General features: G+C 33.6%; 1 protein-coding gene across 1 annotated transcript in view; it reads right to left on the reverse strand.

Annotated features, from left to right (window-relative positions):
* Nucleotides 1-18,125, reverse strand: part of Pkhd1l1 (PKHD1 like 1) — a 155,536-nt gene that overhangs the window by 70,324 nt on the left and 67,087 nt on the right. The window contains exons 28-40 of the mRNA XM_047523703.1: nucleotides 17,277-17,387; nucleotides 16,015-16,179; nucleotides 14,927-15,048; nucleotides 13,461-13,593; nucleotides 12,698-12,893; nucleotides 10,976-11,118; nucleotides 10,466-10,570; nucleotides 9,590-9,778; nucleotides 8,020-8,190; nucleotides 7,215-7,441; nucleotides 5,474-6,458; nucleotides 1,736-1,984; nucleotides 872-1,021 (exon numbers count right to left, since the gene is read on the reverse strand). Coding sequence (XP_047379659.1) covers nucleotides 872-1,021; nucleotides 1,736-1,984; nucleotides 5,474-6,458; nucleotides 7,215-7,441; nucleotides 8,020-8,190; nucleotides 9,590-9,778; nucleotides 10,466-10,570; nucleotides 10,976-11,118; nucleotides 12,698-12,893; nucleotides 13,461-13,593; nucleotides 14,927-15,048; nucleotides 16,015-16,179; nucleotides 17,277-17,387 — 2,946 coding nt within the window. The remainder of the gene's footprint in view (nucleotides 1-871; nucleotides 1,022-1,735; nucleotides 1,985-5,473; nucleotides 6,459-7,214; nucleotides 7,442-8,019; nucleotides 8,191-9,589; nucleotides 9,779-10,465; nucleotides 10,571-10,975; nucleotides 11,119-12,697; nucleotides 12,894-13,460; nucleotides 13,594-14,926; nucleotides 15,049-16,014; nucleotides 16,180-17,276; nucleotides 17,388-18,125) is intronic.

The raw sequence follows: 18,125 nt of genomic DNA on the forward strand, positions 1-18,125 counted from the left end.
AGCGAAGTGCTAAGCAACTCAGTGAAACCATGTCTCTAAATAAAATACAAAATAGGGCTATGGATGTGGCTCAGTGGTCGAGTGCCCCAAGTCCAATCCCCAGTACCAAATTTTGCTAAAGTTTAAAAAGATTTTTGCACATAAATCATATCCTTTATTCATCTAGAATAGTCACCTTGTTTAAATACCTTCCTAACTTTTGTTAAATAATAATTAAAATTGATTGCATAAAGTACTAGATACTTTAACAATAAATTAAATTGACATTAATAATATCTACTTAATATAGAAACTGAAGTAGAGAAAAGTTTACTTAGTATTACACAATAAATGTAAAAGTTGAAATTCAGAGACTCCCAGAGTTCTGGTTCTTAACCACTAAATAAAAATAAACAAACATAATAAAAATAGAAAATCATATATCATAGTCTACATATCATTTTACCCACTTTTCATACATTAACCTCATAATAATCCTGTAAAATAATAATAATGTGATTAATCTCACATCATAGTTGAAGAAACTGAGGCGCAGAGATGTTAAACAACTTGCCCAAAGACACACAGGGTTTGAATTTTGGCAGTTTGTTTCATACTATCCTATCTTTAAAGGAAACCTAATACACTAGCAAAAAGTATAGACATGTTCTCCATTTGACCCACTCAATAAGCTAAGTATCATCATTTTTTGTCATTAACTTACATCTTTGAAGATATGTTAAATCTAGAAAACAAAGTTTGGAATAAATTGCTTAAAATCAGGTTGATTCAATTATTTCCAAGTAAACTACCAACTTGAAAAAAGCAATTCAGACTATGATCTTTATACAATTTTTTAAACATTTTTCAATTTTTTTTTCTGACAACTTACCATTGTGGGGTGGAATCTCACATAATAATATTGTGCAATCAGATCTAAGTCTGTCGATTGCACACTCTGAGCCACAGACTAATACAATTGAATTTTGTGGATTAAATCCAGTGCCTGTCACTGTCATGGTTTGGCCGCCACCAAAACTGCCTAATGAAGACAAATACAAGGAAACAGTAAAACTGATTAAAAGAAAACTTTCCCTATGTACATATTTATTAACTTTATCTTGAAATCTAAAATGGAAATTATATTAAATGAAAAGATTCTTAGATCTAAAATTATATTAATAAAACAGAACATCTTTTGATTTGTAGTGTTTTAAAATCTTCAGTGAGAAAATGTCAATTCTGGTAATTGATATAAAGTATTTCTAGAAATATTTTTTATTTAAAAGAAATATAAAAAGGAATTTCGGAGTAGTTAAAATATATGCATAAAATTACTATTGTAGTTGAGTACATTAGTGAAGCTTAGAGGCTTTTAGCCATTAAAATGATTTTCAACTAGAAAAATAATACTATTTTTGTAGCAATAAATATATTTCAGTGATGGCTAAATACCATTTTTTAAAAATTCGATACATACCCTGGTCACTTTAGGGTTAAATTTTAAATAAATTATGCAGTCCTAAGACAAATAAAGGCATTAGCCAAATTCCTTGAATGTTTATATTACTGCTTACTTATTTGTTTGATGAATAATAATAATAATGTATTAGTGGAATAATATAATAATTAGTGTACTAATAATGTATTAGTGGAAGTAGAAATTTTAGTAATGTTTAAAGAACATTTTTTTTTTCTAAATGTGTTTATGGAAACAATATAAAATATGCCTATGCTCCTGTATATCCATGACTACCTTGCCTTGGATGAATATTTTGAATATGAAGTGGGTACTCAAATTCAACAGTGGACACAGCAGAGCCTTTAGTCTTATGATGCATCAGCACAGGAAAAGTGCCACCAGCATGGGCTCCAGTGATGCACTGCAGCATGCTATCATTGACCATGGTTACGTTGCACTGAATGTCACCAATAGTCACTGAAATTTCTGAGATATCAAAACCAAAGTTAGATCCAGTGATCTCAATTTCAGTTCCTGGTGGACCTTTAAAAAAAAGAAAAGCAAACACCATTCAGAATATATCTTAAATTTCAATGCTTACGCATGCATTCAAAACTATACCTCTTTCTAGAAACAAAATAATATCCAGTGTTTCAAAACTAACACTAACATACATGCTGTGTCATATACAATTTGACTTCGATAAAGACCACAGTCTACTGTACATTAACTTTAAGTGATTTATCTCAGTGGTCATTATTTTCCAGTCCTTCTGTACAGTCTCCTAAATGGTAAGTTATTAATTCAGGCTATTAGAAAAGATAGAGAAGTAGAAGAAAGTCAGAGAGAAAAAAGAGGATCTAGAGTTAAGAAGTAGAAATGTCTGGGCAGGGTATGGTGGGTTGGGGTATATGGATGAGGCTAATTTTTTATTCTTGGTGATTTTCCCCCCTGATATTAGCAACTCTTTTTCAGAATAAACTACTTTTTCTTAATTCAAATATTTTCAACAGATATGACTTGATAAACAAATTATGACATATGAATAATCAGGTATAAGATTGTAAATACAGAAAAAAAAAATTAAAGACTTTTAAAAGAATATTAATGTTAAGGTCTTAATGATTGCACACAGAACCAAGAATGTCAATCTATCTTTCTTTTGAAAAATGTACACTGAGGACATTAAACATACAGAATTTCTCATAGGTCATTCAAGTGAATATATATACCTAAATCTTTATGAATAGGTAGTAATCTCTACAATTTGTTACAAATGCAGAGTCAAGTAGTACTTTGAATTTAATTCAAGTAGTAATAATAAGAATTACTATATAATTGACTATAGTGAGAATTACCAACAGATGTCATGATATATGCAACATCATATACATTACAAATATTAATATTTCAGGTTAAGAATAGTTTTAAGGTATAAGAAAAGATACAAAACAAAAATTATTTCATATATTGTGGGAAGCCATCCTTATTTAGCAGAATCGACTGGGTTGAGCCATTGGGACACAGAGGCCTGGCTTCTAGGAATGGCTGGGAAGCATGTGGCGCTACATGGGAGTGGTTCCCTGTCTCCTTCTGGAATTTTCCCCCTAAGAGATGGTTTCCCAAACTCCACCCTATCCTGTCCTGTTGGGGGCTGTGCCATGTGGGCTGCGCTGGGATGGCGCCTGGTGGCCAGCTGGAGGTTGCTTTGATCACATCGACAGTGAGGAGGTTAATTAACATAAGCACACCCAGGTGATTTGTCATTGGCCGTATTCAATTAAGTCCACGCACACAACGCATGCACAGGTGTTCCCGAGTGCTCCTGCTCGTGCCTGCTCATTTTAACCTTTGCCGTGATAGGGCAGCTGGCTCCTCGCCTGATCTCAACTGGTGTGGCCCCACCCTCCGCCTCCTGGAGGGGATATAAGCGGGCAGTAGGCAGAAGGCAAAAAGCAGCAGCTAGCAGAGAATAGAACCAGCAGTAAGCAGAAGCAGCTAGCAGAGAGAAGAAGCAGCTAGCAGAGAAAAGCAGCAGCTAGCAGAGAGAAGAAGCAGCAGTAAGCAGAAGCAGCAGTAAGAAGCAGCAGCTAGCAGAGAAAAGCAGCAGCTAGCAGAGAAGAGAAGCAGCTAGCAGTAAGAAGCAGTAGGCAGCGGCAGAAGGCAGACTGTAGAGCGGAGAACTGAGACTCACCTCTGGGTTGCACCCTTTAGTTCACAGGATGCAGGACGCACCTCTAAGGAGAAGCAGTAGAGTTTAAGAAGAAATAGATCTCTGATAAGTGTAGCAAGCCTGTCTTTCTCTAAAACTTCCTCTAAGCAAAGTTTCTCTTCCTCTAAGCAAAGTCTCTCTTCATCTATAAATTAGTGAATATAGGAAAAGTAGTTTATTCCCAGGCCCCTCCAATAAATACCTGCGCAATTGTTGCCACAGGCGGTGACACTGTCCCCCCCACAGAAGAAGCTCCTCCCAGTCCTTGCCCCCTTTTCCTGTGTATTATAAATAAAGGAGAGTTGAGTGACTCCATGTTGTTGTAAGAGGCCAAAGCTGGTATGGCCCGCCCGTCACACCCTCTCTCATAAAAGGAGTATTGGCTCTCTGTGGTCACTGAGTAGATAAGTTTTTTGGGTAATAGATAGAAAAACTGCCAACATCCTCCTCTGGCAGTTAACCCTTTTCTCCTCCACGCAGGATATGGCAGAGAGGACCCCTACAAAATATACTGAAACAATCACTTTATCTGACATTTCACATTAAAATGCAATAATGCTATTCTGGGTGTCATCTACTATCTGTCTCTTCAGTAAATAAAACTGTTCAGATTTCACTTGCCTACAGGTTTCTTATGCTTCACATACCTTATTCTAATAGAGACATTCAAAGAAAATTTGGGAAGAGAAATGATCCATGGAAGTAAGAAAAAAATGCCATTCTTTGCAATGACTACAAATATATAAATGTTATTTCTATTGTTAACATTTGCTCCAATGAGCAAACTTGATGTAGTAAAGAAAATTTTAATAGTAAACTTCTTTTTTTTGTTGTTGTTGTTTGATTCATTCTGTTATTTTTTTCCCCTTCCCCCCATCCCTCCCACAATAGTAAACTTCTTGAATGCAGAAAATATATCTTACCCCTACCTGATACATTTCCCAGGATATAAACTGAAAAGGCACCTTTTTAAAAGGTGAACATTTAATGAATTCTTTATGAAAAGTACCATTCTAAATTACATTTTATGAATAAATTCCTAAGTTATTACAAGATAGGAACCTTTATTTACAAGGAAACTGATGTTAAAACAAAACAGAACAAAAGTATCCAAGATTTTATCATTAGGGAGTAGAAGATAGGATTTGAACCTAGCATCAAGGCCATGCGCTGAACCATGGCACTATAGCTACCACTCCAGAATTCATTACACAGATGAAAATTATTACAATAGCATGAAGATGTTCAGAAACAGCACAGCAGAATGACATGGAACTGGGAAGACACTTTGATCTATTCTTAGCTTGGAAAAAAAGTGTATGCTAAATAACTAAGTAAATCATAATAATTTTCTCTATCTGAATGCGCCAATTACCTCCTTAAAAAGAATTCTATTGTGCTAACAATAATCAATTGGAGTTGCATGGAATTAAAGTACTCTAAAAAATTCTCAATTTCTGTAAGAATGACTTTTCATGAATTTCAACGATTGTTTTTTGTGCCATATCAACATTAATGACATAAATTATCCATTTTGGTCCATAGAAATTAATCATTCCTCTATTTGAAAGGTAGGTCAAATTAATGGGGATATTGTTTCTAAACAAAAATTGGAATTTAGCTAAAAATTTTATCCCAAGAACATACTAAAAATAGTCACAAAATAGAGACTACACAGATCTTGAATCCCATGTACTACTTGGGTTAAGAAGTGTAAAAACACAACTTAATAATTATTTTTGAATATTATTATAACTATAGTAATAGTACTGATAATATGATATAAATATAATAAACAATGCAAGCAGATATTGGAGTACCTCTATTTGGAACAATCCCTCTGAGAAATGGCGTATCCTCTAGGGAATAGGTAAATGACAAAGATGGATAAGTGATGGCATTAACAAAGATCTTCAGATTGACCTTTCCAGCTCTCCCTGGTGGGGTGCTGCAGTAGACTTCACTGGAGTTGACAAAAATAATCTGACAAGGGTCCTCCCCAACAGTGATGGTAGTGTTGCCAGGGCAGAAGCCATTCCCTGTGATACCCAAAGTCGTTCCTCCACCAATGCTTCCAGACTTTGGTGAGACAGAAGCTATGGCAGGGCTGAGAACAGTCAGGTTTCCCAGAGCCAAGCCTTTGGATCCCACCACAACTCTGAGAGAATGAAGCCCAGCTGGGAGAGAAGTCATAAGAACAGTGATGTTCTTTTCATTAACATGTGTTGCTCTGAACTGTTGCTTTCCAATGAAAACAGCAACTTCCTCCAACACAGTCCCAAAACCTTCTCCTTCAATAAGAACATTTATGGATCCTTCAACAGAGTTTGGGAAGATTCTTGTTATATAAGGCGTGATGCTTTCTGAATATGAAAAGCTGCAGTTTCCCTGACATTGGGCAGGCACTCCGTGTATTAAAAGATGTACAAGCACGAACTGTTGGGGAGCAGGGGATGTTTCACATTCAATGGCTGTGTAATTCACTGTTAGAACTTTACATGGAAAATGACCCATGAAGATTTCTACACCTGCAGAAGAAGATGCAAATCCAGAGCCTTTTATGGTTACTCTTGTCATTCCTGTAACTGATCCTTCATTTGGCAACACCATGTCGATATTTGGCAAAAGTACAAATCGCCTGTCAAATTCGTTTGACAGTGTGTTGATAGCAGTGCCCAAATTGTAGACTATCAAAGTGACAATTTCTCTGATACCAACATCCATTGAGTTTTGAGGGTCAATATGACACATAATAGTATTGTCACTACTTTTTTCTACAACACAGGGGTAACTACCAATTGTAACCTGAAAGTAAAATGAATATGAAATAAAACAAATCAGTACATTACTCTAATATGAACTCATATTTTAGATTAGCAACAACCATAATTTTAGAAAGCTAATTCTGTGTAAAGTTTTTATTCATAAAATTAAATTTCTGTATTGATTAATACATATTTTGAATTAACTGTAAGATCAAACTGTGATTGTACATGCATATTCACAACTACATCATTCATAGTAACCACAAAGTGAAAACAAACCAAATGTCCTTCAACTGATGAATGGATAAATGGATAAATAAAATGTGGTAACATACAGTGGGATATTATTTGGCTGTAAAACAAAATAAAGTACCAATAAATGGTACAACATGGATAAACTTTGAAAATGTGCTATGCAAAAAAACTGGTCACAAAGAACCCCATATTGTATGACAATATTTATAAGAGATGTCCACAATAGACAAGTCTATAAGGATGGAAAGTAACTTAGTGGTTTCCTTGGGCTGGGATGAATAGAGTAGTTTGGGGTGATATCTAAAGGTTTCTAGGTTTTGTTTTGGGGTAAAAAAAATTCTAAAATTGATTGTGGTCATGAATTTGTGAGTATACCTTTATATATCTTTAGCTATTGAACTGTATACTTTAAATGGGTGAATTGTATGGTATGTGAACTATATCTCATAAAGCTGGTAAAAATTAAATTATGAAGTTATGGTTAAAACATCTTCCTTTCATTGAGAATATGGGCGTTTCAAAAGAGATCCTTATTTCTTACCTTATTAGCACATGTGAGATTACTGAAGCCATGCCCAGTAATTGTTATCAATTCATTTACTGTTCCAGTAGATGGAGTAATATTGCTTATAGATGGTGAAATACAACTTGAAAGCTCAAAGAGCAATCTATTTGAATTTTCAACCCTGGTATTGTTCAGGCTACACAGGGGTTCTGTTGCTAGGCAGCCTGCCACAGAGCTTCCTAAGTGCAAATTCTCTGGTCCTCCTTTAGACAAAAAAGAATTGCCTGTAAGTCGTGGATAACATTCTAAAACAAGAACTGTTTTCAGACCGCATAATTCTTTATTTTGAGGAAGATGCTTTTAAATTCTGAAAAATCTTCTTCTGTTTTTTTCTTTTTCTTTTCTTTTTTTCTTTTTTTTTTGTTTAATGACAAGAGGGTCTCAGATAAAGATATTAAAGACTTAGACAAAGATGTTACAGTAAAGAAATGAGTCAATAGAAAGTTAATTTATTTTTCAATTTGTCTAAGGCCAGATCCCACAGGAAAAATAAAATAGCATCGCCTAACATTTTAATAGGTTTTCAGGCACATGCAGAGGGTCAGAATTTTCACTTTACATTTCATTTGAAGCACACAAGGGTTCTGAGAGAGTGGCAAGAAGACATTAACACTATCCTTATTTTATAGAATACACTCCAGCCTTAGAACTGTCTGAACCTAAAGGTTATATGGTAGCAAGAGACAGAAGTAGGTTAGACCCAGGCATGGACTGCTACTCTAGAAAGGTCCCATCAGCCCTGGGTCACCTAAACAACATTTTCCATCTCTAACCCTCTTACCCTGAGCATAGGTGGCTTCAGTGCTCCCCACAAACAGGTGCAGGGGAATATGCCTGGTGTGGGCTGGTAAAACGTTAATGACTCCTTGGAGGGAAGTGGAGTGAGCCTCATCAACGTACCCACTGCTATAATAATGGATTCCAGGTGAAGTAAATTGGTAAGAAAATGAACCTGCCATAAAATAGGATTGTACATAATGAATATAAGTAATTAATGCACCTTTGAAAGAAATTTAAAATGATCATTTAAATGTACATGTAGATGACAAATTTATTTTTCTTGTGTTTGATATTTCAACAGGAAGTAGTAAGGAAATGTACTTACTGGTTATAAAAGAACTATCTTGCATACTGAAATTACACTCCGGAAAGACAAGATCCAACATTAATTTTTTAGAAAACCATGACAAATCTGATGTAAATTACCAAAGTTTAAGGAAAAACTCAACATGCAATGAAAAATTAACAACAGGACCATACTCTATATCTTTATACATACAAAACAAAACAAGTAATCTAAAAGGCTCACTTTACACTGAGTTCTCCTACAAGAAGCATTCATTTTACTTATTCATTTTTTAAGATGCATTTATTTTAAAGTTGATTCCGACCACCAGAAGTTGATAACTTGCTACTGAAGTCAGAATTGAGGACAGGCAGGCAGTGTAGAAATAGGGAATCGGGTCAAATCCAGGAAATGGAGGCCATGAAAGCCATCTGCATCTGGAAGTTGGCGACTGCCCCTGGGACAATGGAATGTCAAAGACCTCTGGAGCCCATTGATTACCAAATCTACCTTTCCTTATGGAGGACTACAGACAGGGAGTTGCTAATTAATGCCCCATGGGCCTCTACCTGCCTGAATCTTCCCTGTGGCCCTTCCCGCTGCCATCAACTGCTGCTCACCTTTTTTGCTCTGTCACCGGCAACTCCTGGGCCTAGTCACTGTAGGCAGGAAGCAGAGATAAGCCGGGAGAGAACAGACAAAGAAGACTCTAATCTATGAAAGATGTAGGGTGTGCTCACTTCTTGGGATTCTAGAACATCAGCCAAGGTCCCCTTTTCCCTCCCGGGAGGGGAGAAGTCTGTATTATTACTTTTAAATAAAACCTGCTTAATAGGCTTGCCTTGTCGTGCTTCTCTAATGTTCAAACTTCAACACTTGAGGAAGCAGAACTCGTCATCAGTGAACAGCAGTATCACTACCAGATTGGTATGATTCAAATATATATATATATTTGTTATATATATAACATATACATATATGTTACTATTTTCATTGTAATTTGCAGTTTCAATGTATTTTTCAGTTGGTCAATTATCACAGAATTATTAAAGATATTTCTAATATCAGAACTCATTTCAGAATGAGTTCTTACACTCATTAATATTAATAAAAATATTAAAAACATTAATAATATTTTTACTATAGCCACAAAATGCCTGGTAAACCATTTACTGCATTTATGTATATAGTTTACGTAAAAATATGTTAAATCTAAATGAAATGTCTTTGTATTACATCTAGGAAAATGAGGCATCATGCAAAATTTAATAAAGTAGAAACTTACCTGATGAAGACTTTTGCCTTCCATTTGTAAATCCTTTGCCATCATAAATTACACTTCCAGGACTGGAGACAGAGAAAACTCTATATCCTATCCCCCTAAGAAATGGATGTGCTTTCCAATGCCATATCACTGTGTCTCCTACAGACACGTTTAAGACTGATGGTGACCAAGCATAGCCTAATCCATGCACTGGATGCAGGAATTGAGTCATATATTAAAAGAAAAAAGAAAAGGAATCAATTTCTTAGTTAACTTTGAAAACACTATTTTTATAGTCACTACCAAAAGAAACTTTTTAGTTAATATTGTAAAATTTTATTACAGATGTCATTTAAGCACTTAACAAAAATAAACAGGAGGAATGGGGGAAAAAAGACAATGAAAAGATAAGCAAGAAATAAGTCATACAACCTGAAAAGCAGTGATCAAGAGATAATTTTTAAAAATTTGGATACTCAATAAATAAGTTGTTATAAAACATTACAGGAATATCTTTAAAGGCAAGGATCAATTCTTTAAAAATAAGAATTTTCTGAAACATATAAGCATGCAAAAATATAAAATTTCAACTTAAATATTCATTTAAAAACCTATGACTGATAATAAACTGCAGTAATCAGGAGATTTTGCACTGAAGCAAAAACAAATGTTGATTCCTGAGCAAGTTGTAAAATCTAGCTCACTAGATCTAACTCATTTGCCACTGATTTACTCCATATGTAACTTCTATGTCAAAGAGAACACCACAAATTTAAAAATAAATAGCAATATTTATTATCCAAAGAGTTTGAGGTATTTTATTTTATAAATAAAAACCAAATTAATTTCAGGCTAAGGTGCTTCCCTTATTCACAATATATAAATATTGGTTGGTACCTAAATCTTCCCCATTGTTGGTAATTCTGAATATACTTCCTGTTGAATGAAGAATACATTTTATGACATTTTCTGATGATGATGTAACATTGCATGGAAAGGAACCTAGAAAGAAGAAAGATGTTAAAGATTTTTTTCTCAAATATTTCTTGTGAAGAGATGAAGAGTAATTAGTAAACTGTCAAGGCCTTGTCAAAAGTTGTTATATGGTAGGATATTGTTTCTAATGGTAATCATGTTTGAGTACTGATTATTTTCCAAACTGACCCCTCCTCCTTTAAATGATCTATAACATGAAATTAACATCATTAGTTGACTGAAAATTTAAAGTTTGAAAGCAGTTTTTCAGATTTTCTTTATCCCCTTCACCAAATATAATTAACATTTTTTACATTAATAGAAAAGTAATGTTTCCATGATAGACAGTTTGTGCAATAACTCAGCACCTGTAGTTCATCCTTTAAGCTAAGAAAAATGGCAACAGTTCTCTGGTGGGGATATAACTCTTACCTAAGAGGACAGTATTCTCCATTGGTATTGTGCTGAACCCAAAACCCAATACAGTGATTTCAGTCCCACCATACAAGGAACCTCTCTGTGGAAACATGTTGGTCACTTCCAAAATATACTGAATTGAAGCATTTAATTTATTTCTGAAAAGGAAAGAAGAATAGATTTCCTTCTCATGGGTCCATATTGTGAAACTCTTACAAAGATATGACTACTTTACAAAGAGAAAATAGCTGAATCTATACGTAACTGTTACACATCATTTTTTAAGGCTAGATAATCTGACTTATCTTAACCTCAATTTGTTTGGATGCTATGTTAGTAATTTTAAATTAGATTTTTGAAAATCTATCAGCACAATAGAAAATTCTAAACTATTATGGAAAATCTGGGTTATGAGGACTGAGATCACAAAAAATGCGGCAAAGCCTTTAAAATATATTTGCATTAGAATAAAATATAAAAGCAGTTCTGCATATAAAAAAGAAAATAAATATCATATTTCTTATATGAGTAATAAATTTTTGTGTAATTAATTTAAATTAATCATTCCATGTTTGTTGGAAACTTGTCAGTATTTCCCTTCCTTCTAGTCAGTGAGAGGTTTTAATTTATTTTGCTTTTCTATACTTAGAATGTGTCTGCTAGAAACCCATCAAAGACTTGATATAGAGTTGAATTCCACATTTCAAGTATCACATAACTGTACAGGCAGAAAAATTCAATGAATCTTTGTATTAACTTTTATTTAACTTCTTTGGCCTAACTGAATTAGTATTTCTTCAAATACCACCTAAATACCCAATTTGTAAGGTGTCAATCCTGCACATTGTGTCATCCAGTCAAAGTACAAGCCAGGAGCCCTTCTAAAACTCAGTTGAGCTATTCCTTGTGAGATAAGAGTAAATCAAATCAGATTGAAAGGGAATGTAGCCCTGAAAGGGAATGTACTGTTGTTCATCTTTATCTCCTGAAAGATTCTGCTGTCATCATCTCTCATAACATTCTGACATCAGCTTTATTTGCCTTCTTTTTAATCCCTAAATTCAGTTTCCCCTTCTTCTAAATATTCCAAATTAGTAACTTCCTCACACAAGAACTAAAATTGCTATAAGTAAACAGTTTCAGGGAAGAAATACTAAATCCCTGTGGAAAAAAGAATTGGAGAAAGTCTCTTTATCATGTCCTTCAGATTGCCAGCACCTACCCAGTTCCTGGTTTAATTGTTACCTTTAAAGAGAACCACTACTTGTTCCTCAGAATAAGTTAGCTCCATTTTTTACCTATTCTAGTAACACCTGGCACCTCTTATTCATAGTCTTTTTCACATTTATGATTAAGTTATTGATCTAATTCTCTGTTTAAAATCTTTTCTCCAACAAAACCGTGAGCAGCATTAATGTGGGTGCTCATTAATGACCCTCTTGTTCTCTACTATTAAGTCCAGCATCAAGCCTGTCCCCTAGAAACTGCCTGACAAGTATTTCCTGTCTTAAATGAATGATAATCATATGACACATACATGAACCTAGTTGCACAGAGAATTTTACAAACTGATTTGAATGGTATTGGCTGAGATTTTCTGAGAATCTTTGGCAAAAGATTCATAAAGGCAAAGAAAGCAATTAATATATTAAAGATTAATGATTACTTCTTTTCTTGTCCCAATTCTACTAGCCCCATGTGTTTCACACTTTACCAAGTTTATATTCATTATCATACCTTGTTGATGCAAAGCCCCAGTTTCTGACTTCTACATGGATATTATGCTTTCCAGGGGACAACGTGGGCAAAAGGCATCTAATATCTGTGAAGTTCCAGTGAAGAACCTGGCAGGGTTTTCCTCCGACATACACCACCAAGTTTTGTGTGAGTTCATTTCCAAAGTTATAACCCTTAATTGTTAAATTAACATCTCCTATTATTTTAGAAGAAAAAAAAAACTTATGCAGAAGGTTTCAACATATTATCCAGTGTGGAATTTGCATATTAAATAAGTCAACTCAATTCTCTTTTCTCTCATTAAATTTAGGAAATCCTGTTTCATTACATTTAAGAAATCCTAACTCTATAAGAGGTAAATGGAAAAACAACAAAAGAGTAGATGGTTGCCATGTGGAGATTAAATTCAGGTTTAACTCTTTTGCAAGGCAATAAGGATAACAAAGTCCTTTTTTTTTTTTTTTTTTTTTTCAGTGCTGGGGATTAAACCCAGGCCTTGGGCTTGTGAGGCAAGCACTCTACCAACTGAGCTATATCTCCAGCCCAATGAAGTACTTTTTAAAACAAATAATAATTTTCTTTATGTTGCAAATGTTAAAAGAAAAATTATAAGTAGATTAATTGATATTAAAAAGAAAGAAGAAAGCAAACTTGTGACTTGCTTCACTTTAAGAAACAAAACTGTAAGAGATACTCTGCTTTGAAAGAATTTCTGGTTTCTTTATGTATGTTAAATGACTGGTCTTATTAAAATATTTCTTACCTAGAATTGTTCGTACTTTGGGACTAAAATCAGTTATAACTGGAGTCTGTAAGCAATTATAACTAAAAACATCCTTTGCTGTGGCTTGAAATCCATTGGTAATAACTGATATATCAACTGTACCCTCAATTCTCTAAAATAAAAGGAAAAAATGAAACAATAAAAAAATACTAAATGTTCATTGAGTTGGAAATTCATTGTCTGAAAAGAAAGCAATAGAATTAATGTAAAAAACTTCTGCAATTGTGTTTAAGTCATGAGTCAGTTTTCAGATAATTAAAAAACTGTGGCATCAAATATAGATTATATGTTTGATTCTCAAGATAAAAGTATATAATATAGTGGTTTTATGATCAACTTAAGTGAATCTGTATTATTGGATTTTGAGGGTTTCACAGTGGAGTTGAGATGCTCTGAACAAGTGCTTCTCTGTTTGATTAAGGTTAGGATACTAAATAAAAGTTGTGCCTTTTTGCTCCTGGAATAGACTCAAATGCAATTATTCTATTTCATTTGCAAATCACATTATTATATCTTCTGCTAGTCTAGTTCCAGAATCAAGACTAAACACTTGGACCTCTTAAAAAAATATTGCTTTCAATGTTACAGCATCTGTGAAATTCCCAATTAGGAAAAACATTTTTCCATCATCTGGTGTTCATTTAATGCATACTTAGCATGTAGCTGAATGCCATAATTGAAACAATTGTGAGATGAGAATCTGAGGGATATGATAAATCCATCATTCTGTCCAGCATATACTCATTTATTTTCTACGATTACAACTATATGATGACCCCATTTGCTCTGTCACATTTTTTGTGTCCAAGACTAAATTCATTATCCTTTTGTAAATAACTGGCAAACCAGAGACTTTATTTAAATATAAAGATTTGTTTTTAAAATAAAGAATAATTATTGACCTAACATTTAATATTCCATGAAGAATGTCACATTTTTTGTTAACAAACTTAAACACATTTAAAAATATATTCCTTTTTAAAAATTAAAAATGTCTACATTTGTTTTCCTGAATTTTTTAGAATATTAGTAAATACTAAAGTAAATACTAATTTTTTTTCATCTTTTGATTTACCCTAGTAATCTTCTATGTATCTTCAAATTCTGACAGGATGTTAACTTTCCTATGACAATTTATCTGACACTCCCTTTCCACTATATTTTATCTCTACTTTGTATCTACTATTATTATTTCCAGTGGAACACATAGTTTAATTAATATTGATTCGTGTGTCCTTTTTCATGATTTTTAACTATCTAGAATATTGAGATGGTATTTTGTCTTAAGATCTTATCAGAAAGATGTTGAAGAAAATTCTTAAAGAACAAAGTGAAAACAGTACAATTTTTAGAAAAAAGCTCATTTGTTTAACCCTCTGCCAAGAAGATGCCTAATTTATAAGATTTAGACTTAAGGGGAAAATAACTGAAATCAGAGGCCTTACTTTTGGTGTTCTGCAAGTTATCTTATTCAAATCCCCTTCAATCACACTGCAGGTTTCATTTCCAACTAAAACCTTTGAATTTTCACTAAAGCCAAATCCAGATAGAGTCAGTAGAGTACCACCTTTATAAGAAAAACAAAGAAAACAAAAGCAAAAAACAGATTAACTAAAACAAAAAGAAATTTTGGCAACATCTATCTCATCATCAGAATATTGTCCAGTTATTTAAGAGTTGGACAGACAAATAAATCAAGAATCATAATAAAGTCTTGTTTGTTCACCACCACACACCTGAGTCTGAGCTTTGAAGCCTGGAATCATAAAGGAATGGGGCTGCGGGATTTAGCAAGTAGCACAGATTTGCAACCCACATTTGCTTTGGGGCATTGTTAGCAGGAACTGACATTTCCCATAGTGCCTTCTTCATCCTAAAGAGAGTCTGCTGTTTCTATTTACTTAATCATTCCATGGGTGGAAAATGAAGTCTCTCACCAAATCCTAAATTTTAATATCTCTAAGTAAAAGAAAATCCAGGAAAAAAAAATCCATTCAAATAAAAATAAAATATCTTTAAAACACCAAAAAGATCAAAACCAAACTACAAAACCTGAAACTAAGCATGGTAAAAACAAACAAAATACAAAGGAAATGAAGCAGGACAAGAAAAATGTGTTATTTTCTCTCCACCTTCTTTGACAGCCTTCCTTTGCCCCATGTGTTCCCAGAACTTTTTCTGGGTCAAGTAGCTCCATTGAGACTATGGTTACAAATGGAGCAGCTGGTAAGCAGAATAATAACTAATAAATCTTATCCTGACATAATTAATGAGCTTGTTATAGAAACATGTAATAATTGATGATATTAATTCAATAACCTAAGATGTAAGTATAAGCAGTCAACCTGACTTGTGCTTCATAAGAAACAAAAGAATTAGTCAGCCATTTAATCACTGTGCCTTCTAAAGGAGACTCTCCTTTGTTCTATATGAGGGAGCTCAGGGTTACTCTCCCTTTTCTCTGTACTAAAAATAGCACAACAAAATGTAAGAATGTATGAGATTTTCTGTGTTGAGAAATATTAACTATTACCTGCCAGGCTTCCAGAATCAGGCCAGATACGTGAGATCCGACTCTGATAAATGAAGTGGAATCCCTCATCCTCTACATTCTGTGCTAGTCCAACATTGGCTATGGACACAGCAACTGGTAATTGTCCAGCACTTCCATTCAGAATCTGGCACTTGATCTCATTTTCTTGTGATAAAAAAAGAAGAAAAAAAATGATAAAAATATTTTTGACATAAAATAACTGAAAATTTTTATTTGCAAATATTAACATTAGGCTTAATGTTTAAATCCTAAGAAATGTATATAAAGAATACTATAGATACATTAATTATCCAAGGGGAAACATGGAGGGAAAAATCTTTGCAAACTGTCTGATGCCTTAAATCAGACACTCCTAGAAAATGTTTATGTTAATCAGTAATGAAAGCAAAGAAAACAATCTTCCCTTGATGCTACTGTAGTCACACAAAATTACGGTCATAATTTTAAAAATTCTAATTTGTAATCTCATTTATAATAATGATTCTAAAGTTCTTACAGCATACTGTTTATGTCCAAAATTGAGTAAAATATAGGTTCTACCAATAAAAGTGATAAATAAAACTAAGTGAAAATGTTTTTCACTTTATTTAGAATAGTGTATGTGAACTGGTAATATAGATACAATATTGAGTATTTGACCTCGAAAGCTCATAGAAGATTTAAATTAAAGACAAGAGAAATGATTCCAATCTAAGTAATTCTAATCTATTAAAGTTATGGAAAATAGAATCCTGAAAGATAACTTTTGGAGAAATAACTATGGACTTCCCAATTTTAAGAGGTAGACGGTATGAATGGCCTATAAGTTCTGCCTCACTACAGAGAGGTCTATTGGAGTAGAAGTCAGGGAAGGTGGCCACAACTTCTTGCTGCATGAATAATGCAACATTTCAAAATATGGGTAGAGAAGACCATGGGACACTGCAGAACTTCTAACGTTTTTGTGCCCCTATACACAATAATCTTAGAAGGATCTTACATGATTTCCACTTTGTGAAGAAAAAAGAGACAAAGAAAGCAAAAATCAACTGTTACTAGGGAAAGGCATTGTATATCAATGAAATAAACTGTCTGTGGTCATAATCAAACATAAAAAGATAAGGCATTATCCAGAACAGGTTGCCAATCTCATGATTCCATAGGACACACTACAAAAATAATCGTATTTATAAAACTGCTCTTTGATTCTACCTTCTCTCAGAGAAGAACAATTAAACTTCATAATTTTTAAAAGAACCTACCAATCACAGAAAGAAGAGAGCATCTAGTTGGTCCAACCAAGACTGATACAGCTGAGCTGGGAGAAAATCCAGAGCCTGCTATAGTTAGAATTGTGCTATCTTCATACGATCCTGAAAGGGGAAAGTTTAAATAATAACATTAAAATGACAAAAATTAGAATCTCTTGTGATGAAATCAGATATTTCTCCAAGGGAAAAAATAAAGACTTGTAAAAGACATAACCAATACGCCTATAAGTAAGCAGGGGGAAAAAAGGACACATTTATTTGGCAATGGTATGTTCCCATTGAATTACTCTATATTGCTTCATATTTTGACTCTGTGTTGGCAAAGAGTGGGAAGACAGCCACACCTTCTTGCTGCATGAATAATGCAACACCTGACTGAAAATATGGAATGAGAAATAAATTAAGTAGACAGTTCTGTAGAGTAACTTAGTATATGACAGGCTTGTTGTCACAATTCATGAGGAAGCAAACATTATAATAAGTGTTATGAATACTTCCCATTTAAAAAAAATAAAATTCCAGTATATAGTGATATACACCCTAAAGTGCTTGGTATAGTCCTCACTTCCTGCTGCCCCAGCATCGTTTTTTTTTTAAATTACTTTTTAATATATATTTAATATATATTTTTAGTTTATTTTATTCATTTGCTTATATGCTATGCCGAGAATCAAACTCAGTGCCTCACACCTGCCAAGCAAGTGCTCTACCACTGACCCACAACCCCAGCCCTGCCCCAGCATCTTAAACTTAATGTTTTCCATCCACTCTTAAAAGTATCCAGATTTTATTGGAAAATAATATATAATCACCTATTTATATATAACTACACATAATATA

This window comes from Sciurus carolinensis, chromosome 1 (assembly GCF_902686445.1).
Source record: "Sciurus carolinensis chromosome 1, mSciCar1.2, whole genome shotgun sequence".
NCBI lineage: Eukaryota > Metazoa > Chordata > Mammalia > Rodentia > Sciuridae > Sciurus > Sciurus carolinensis.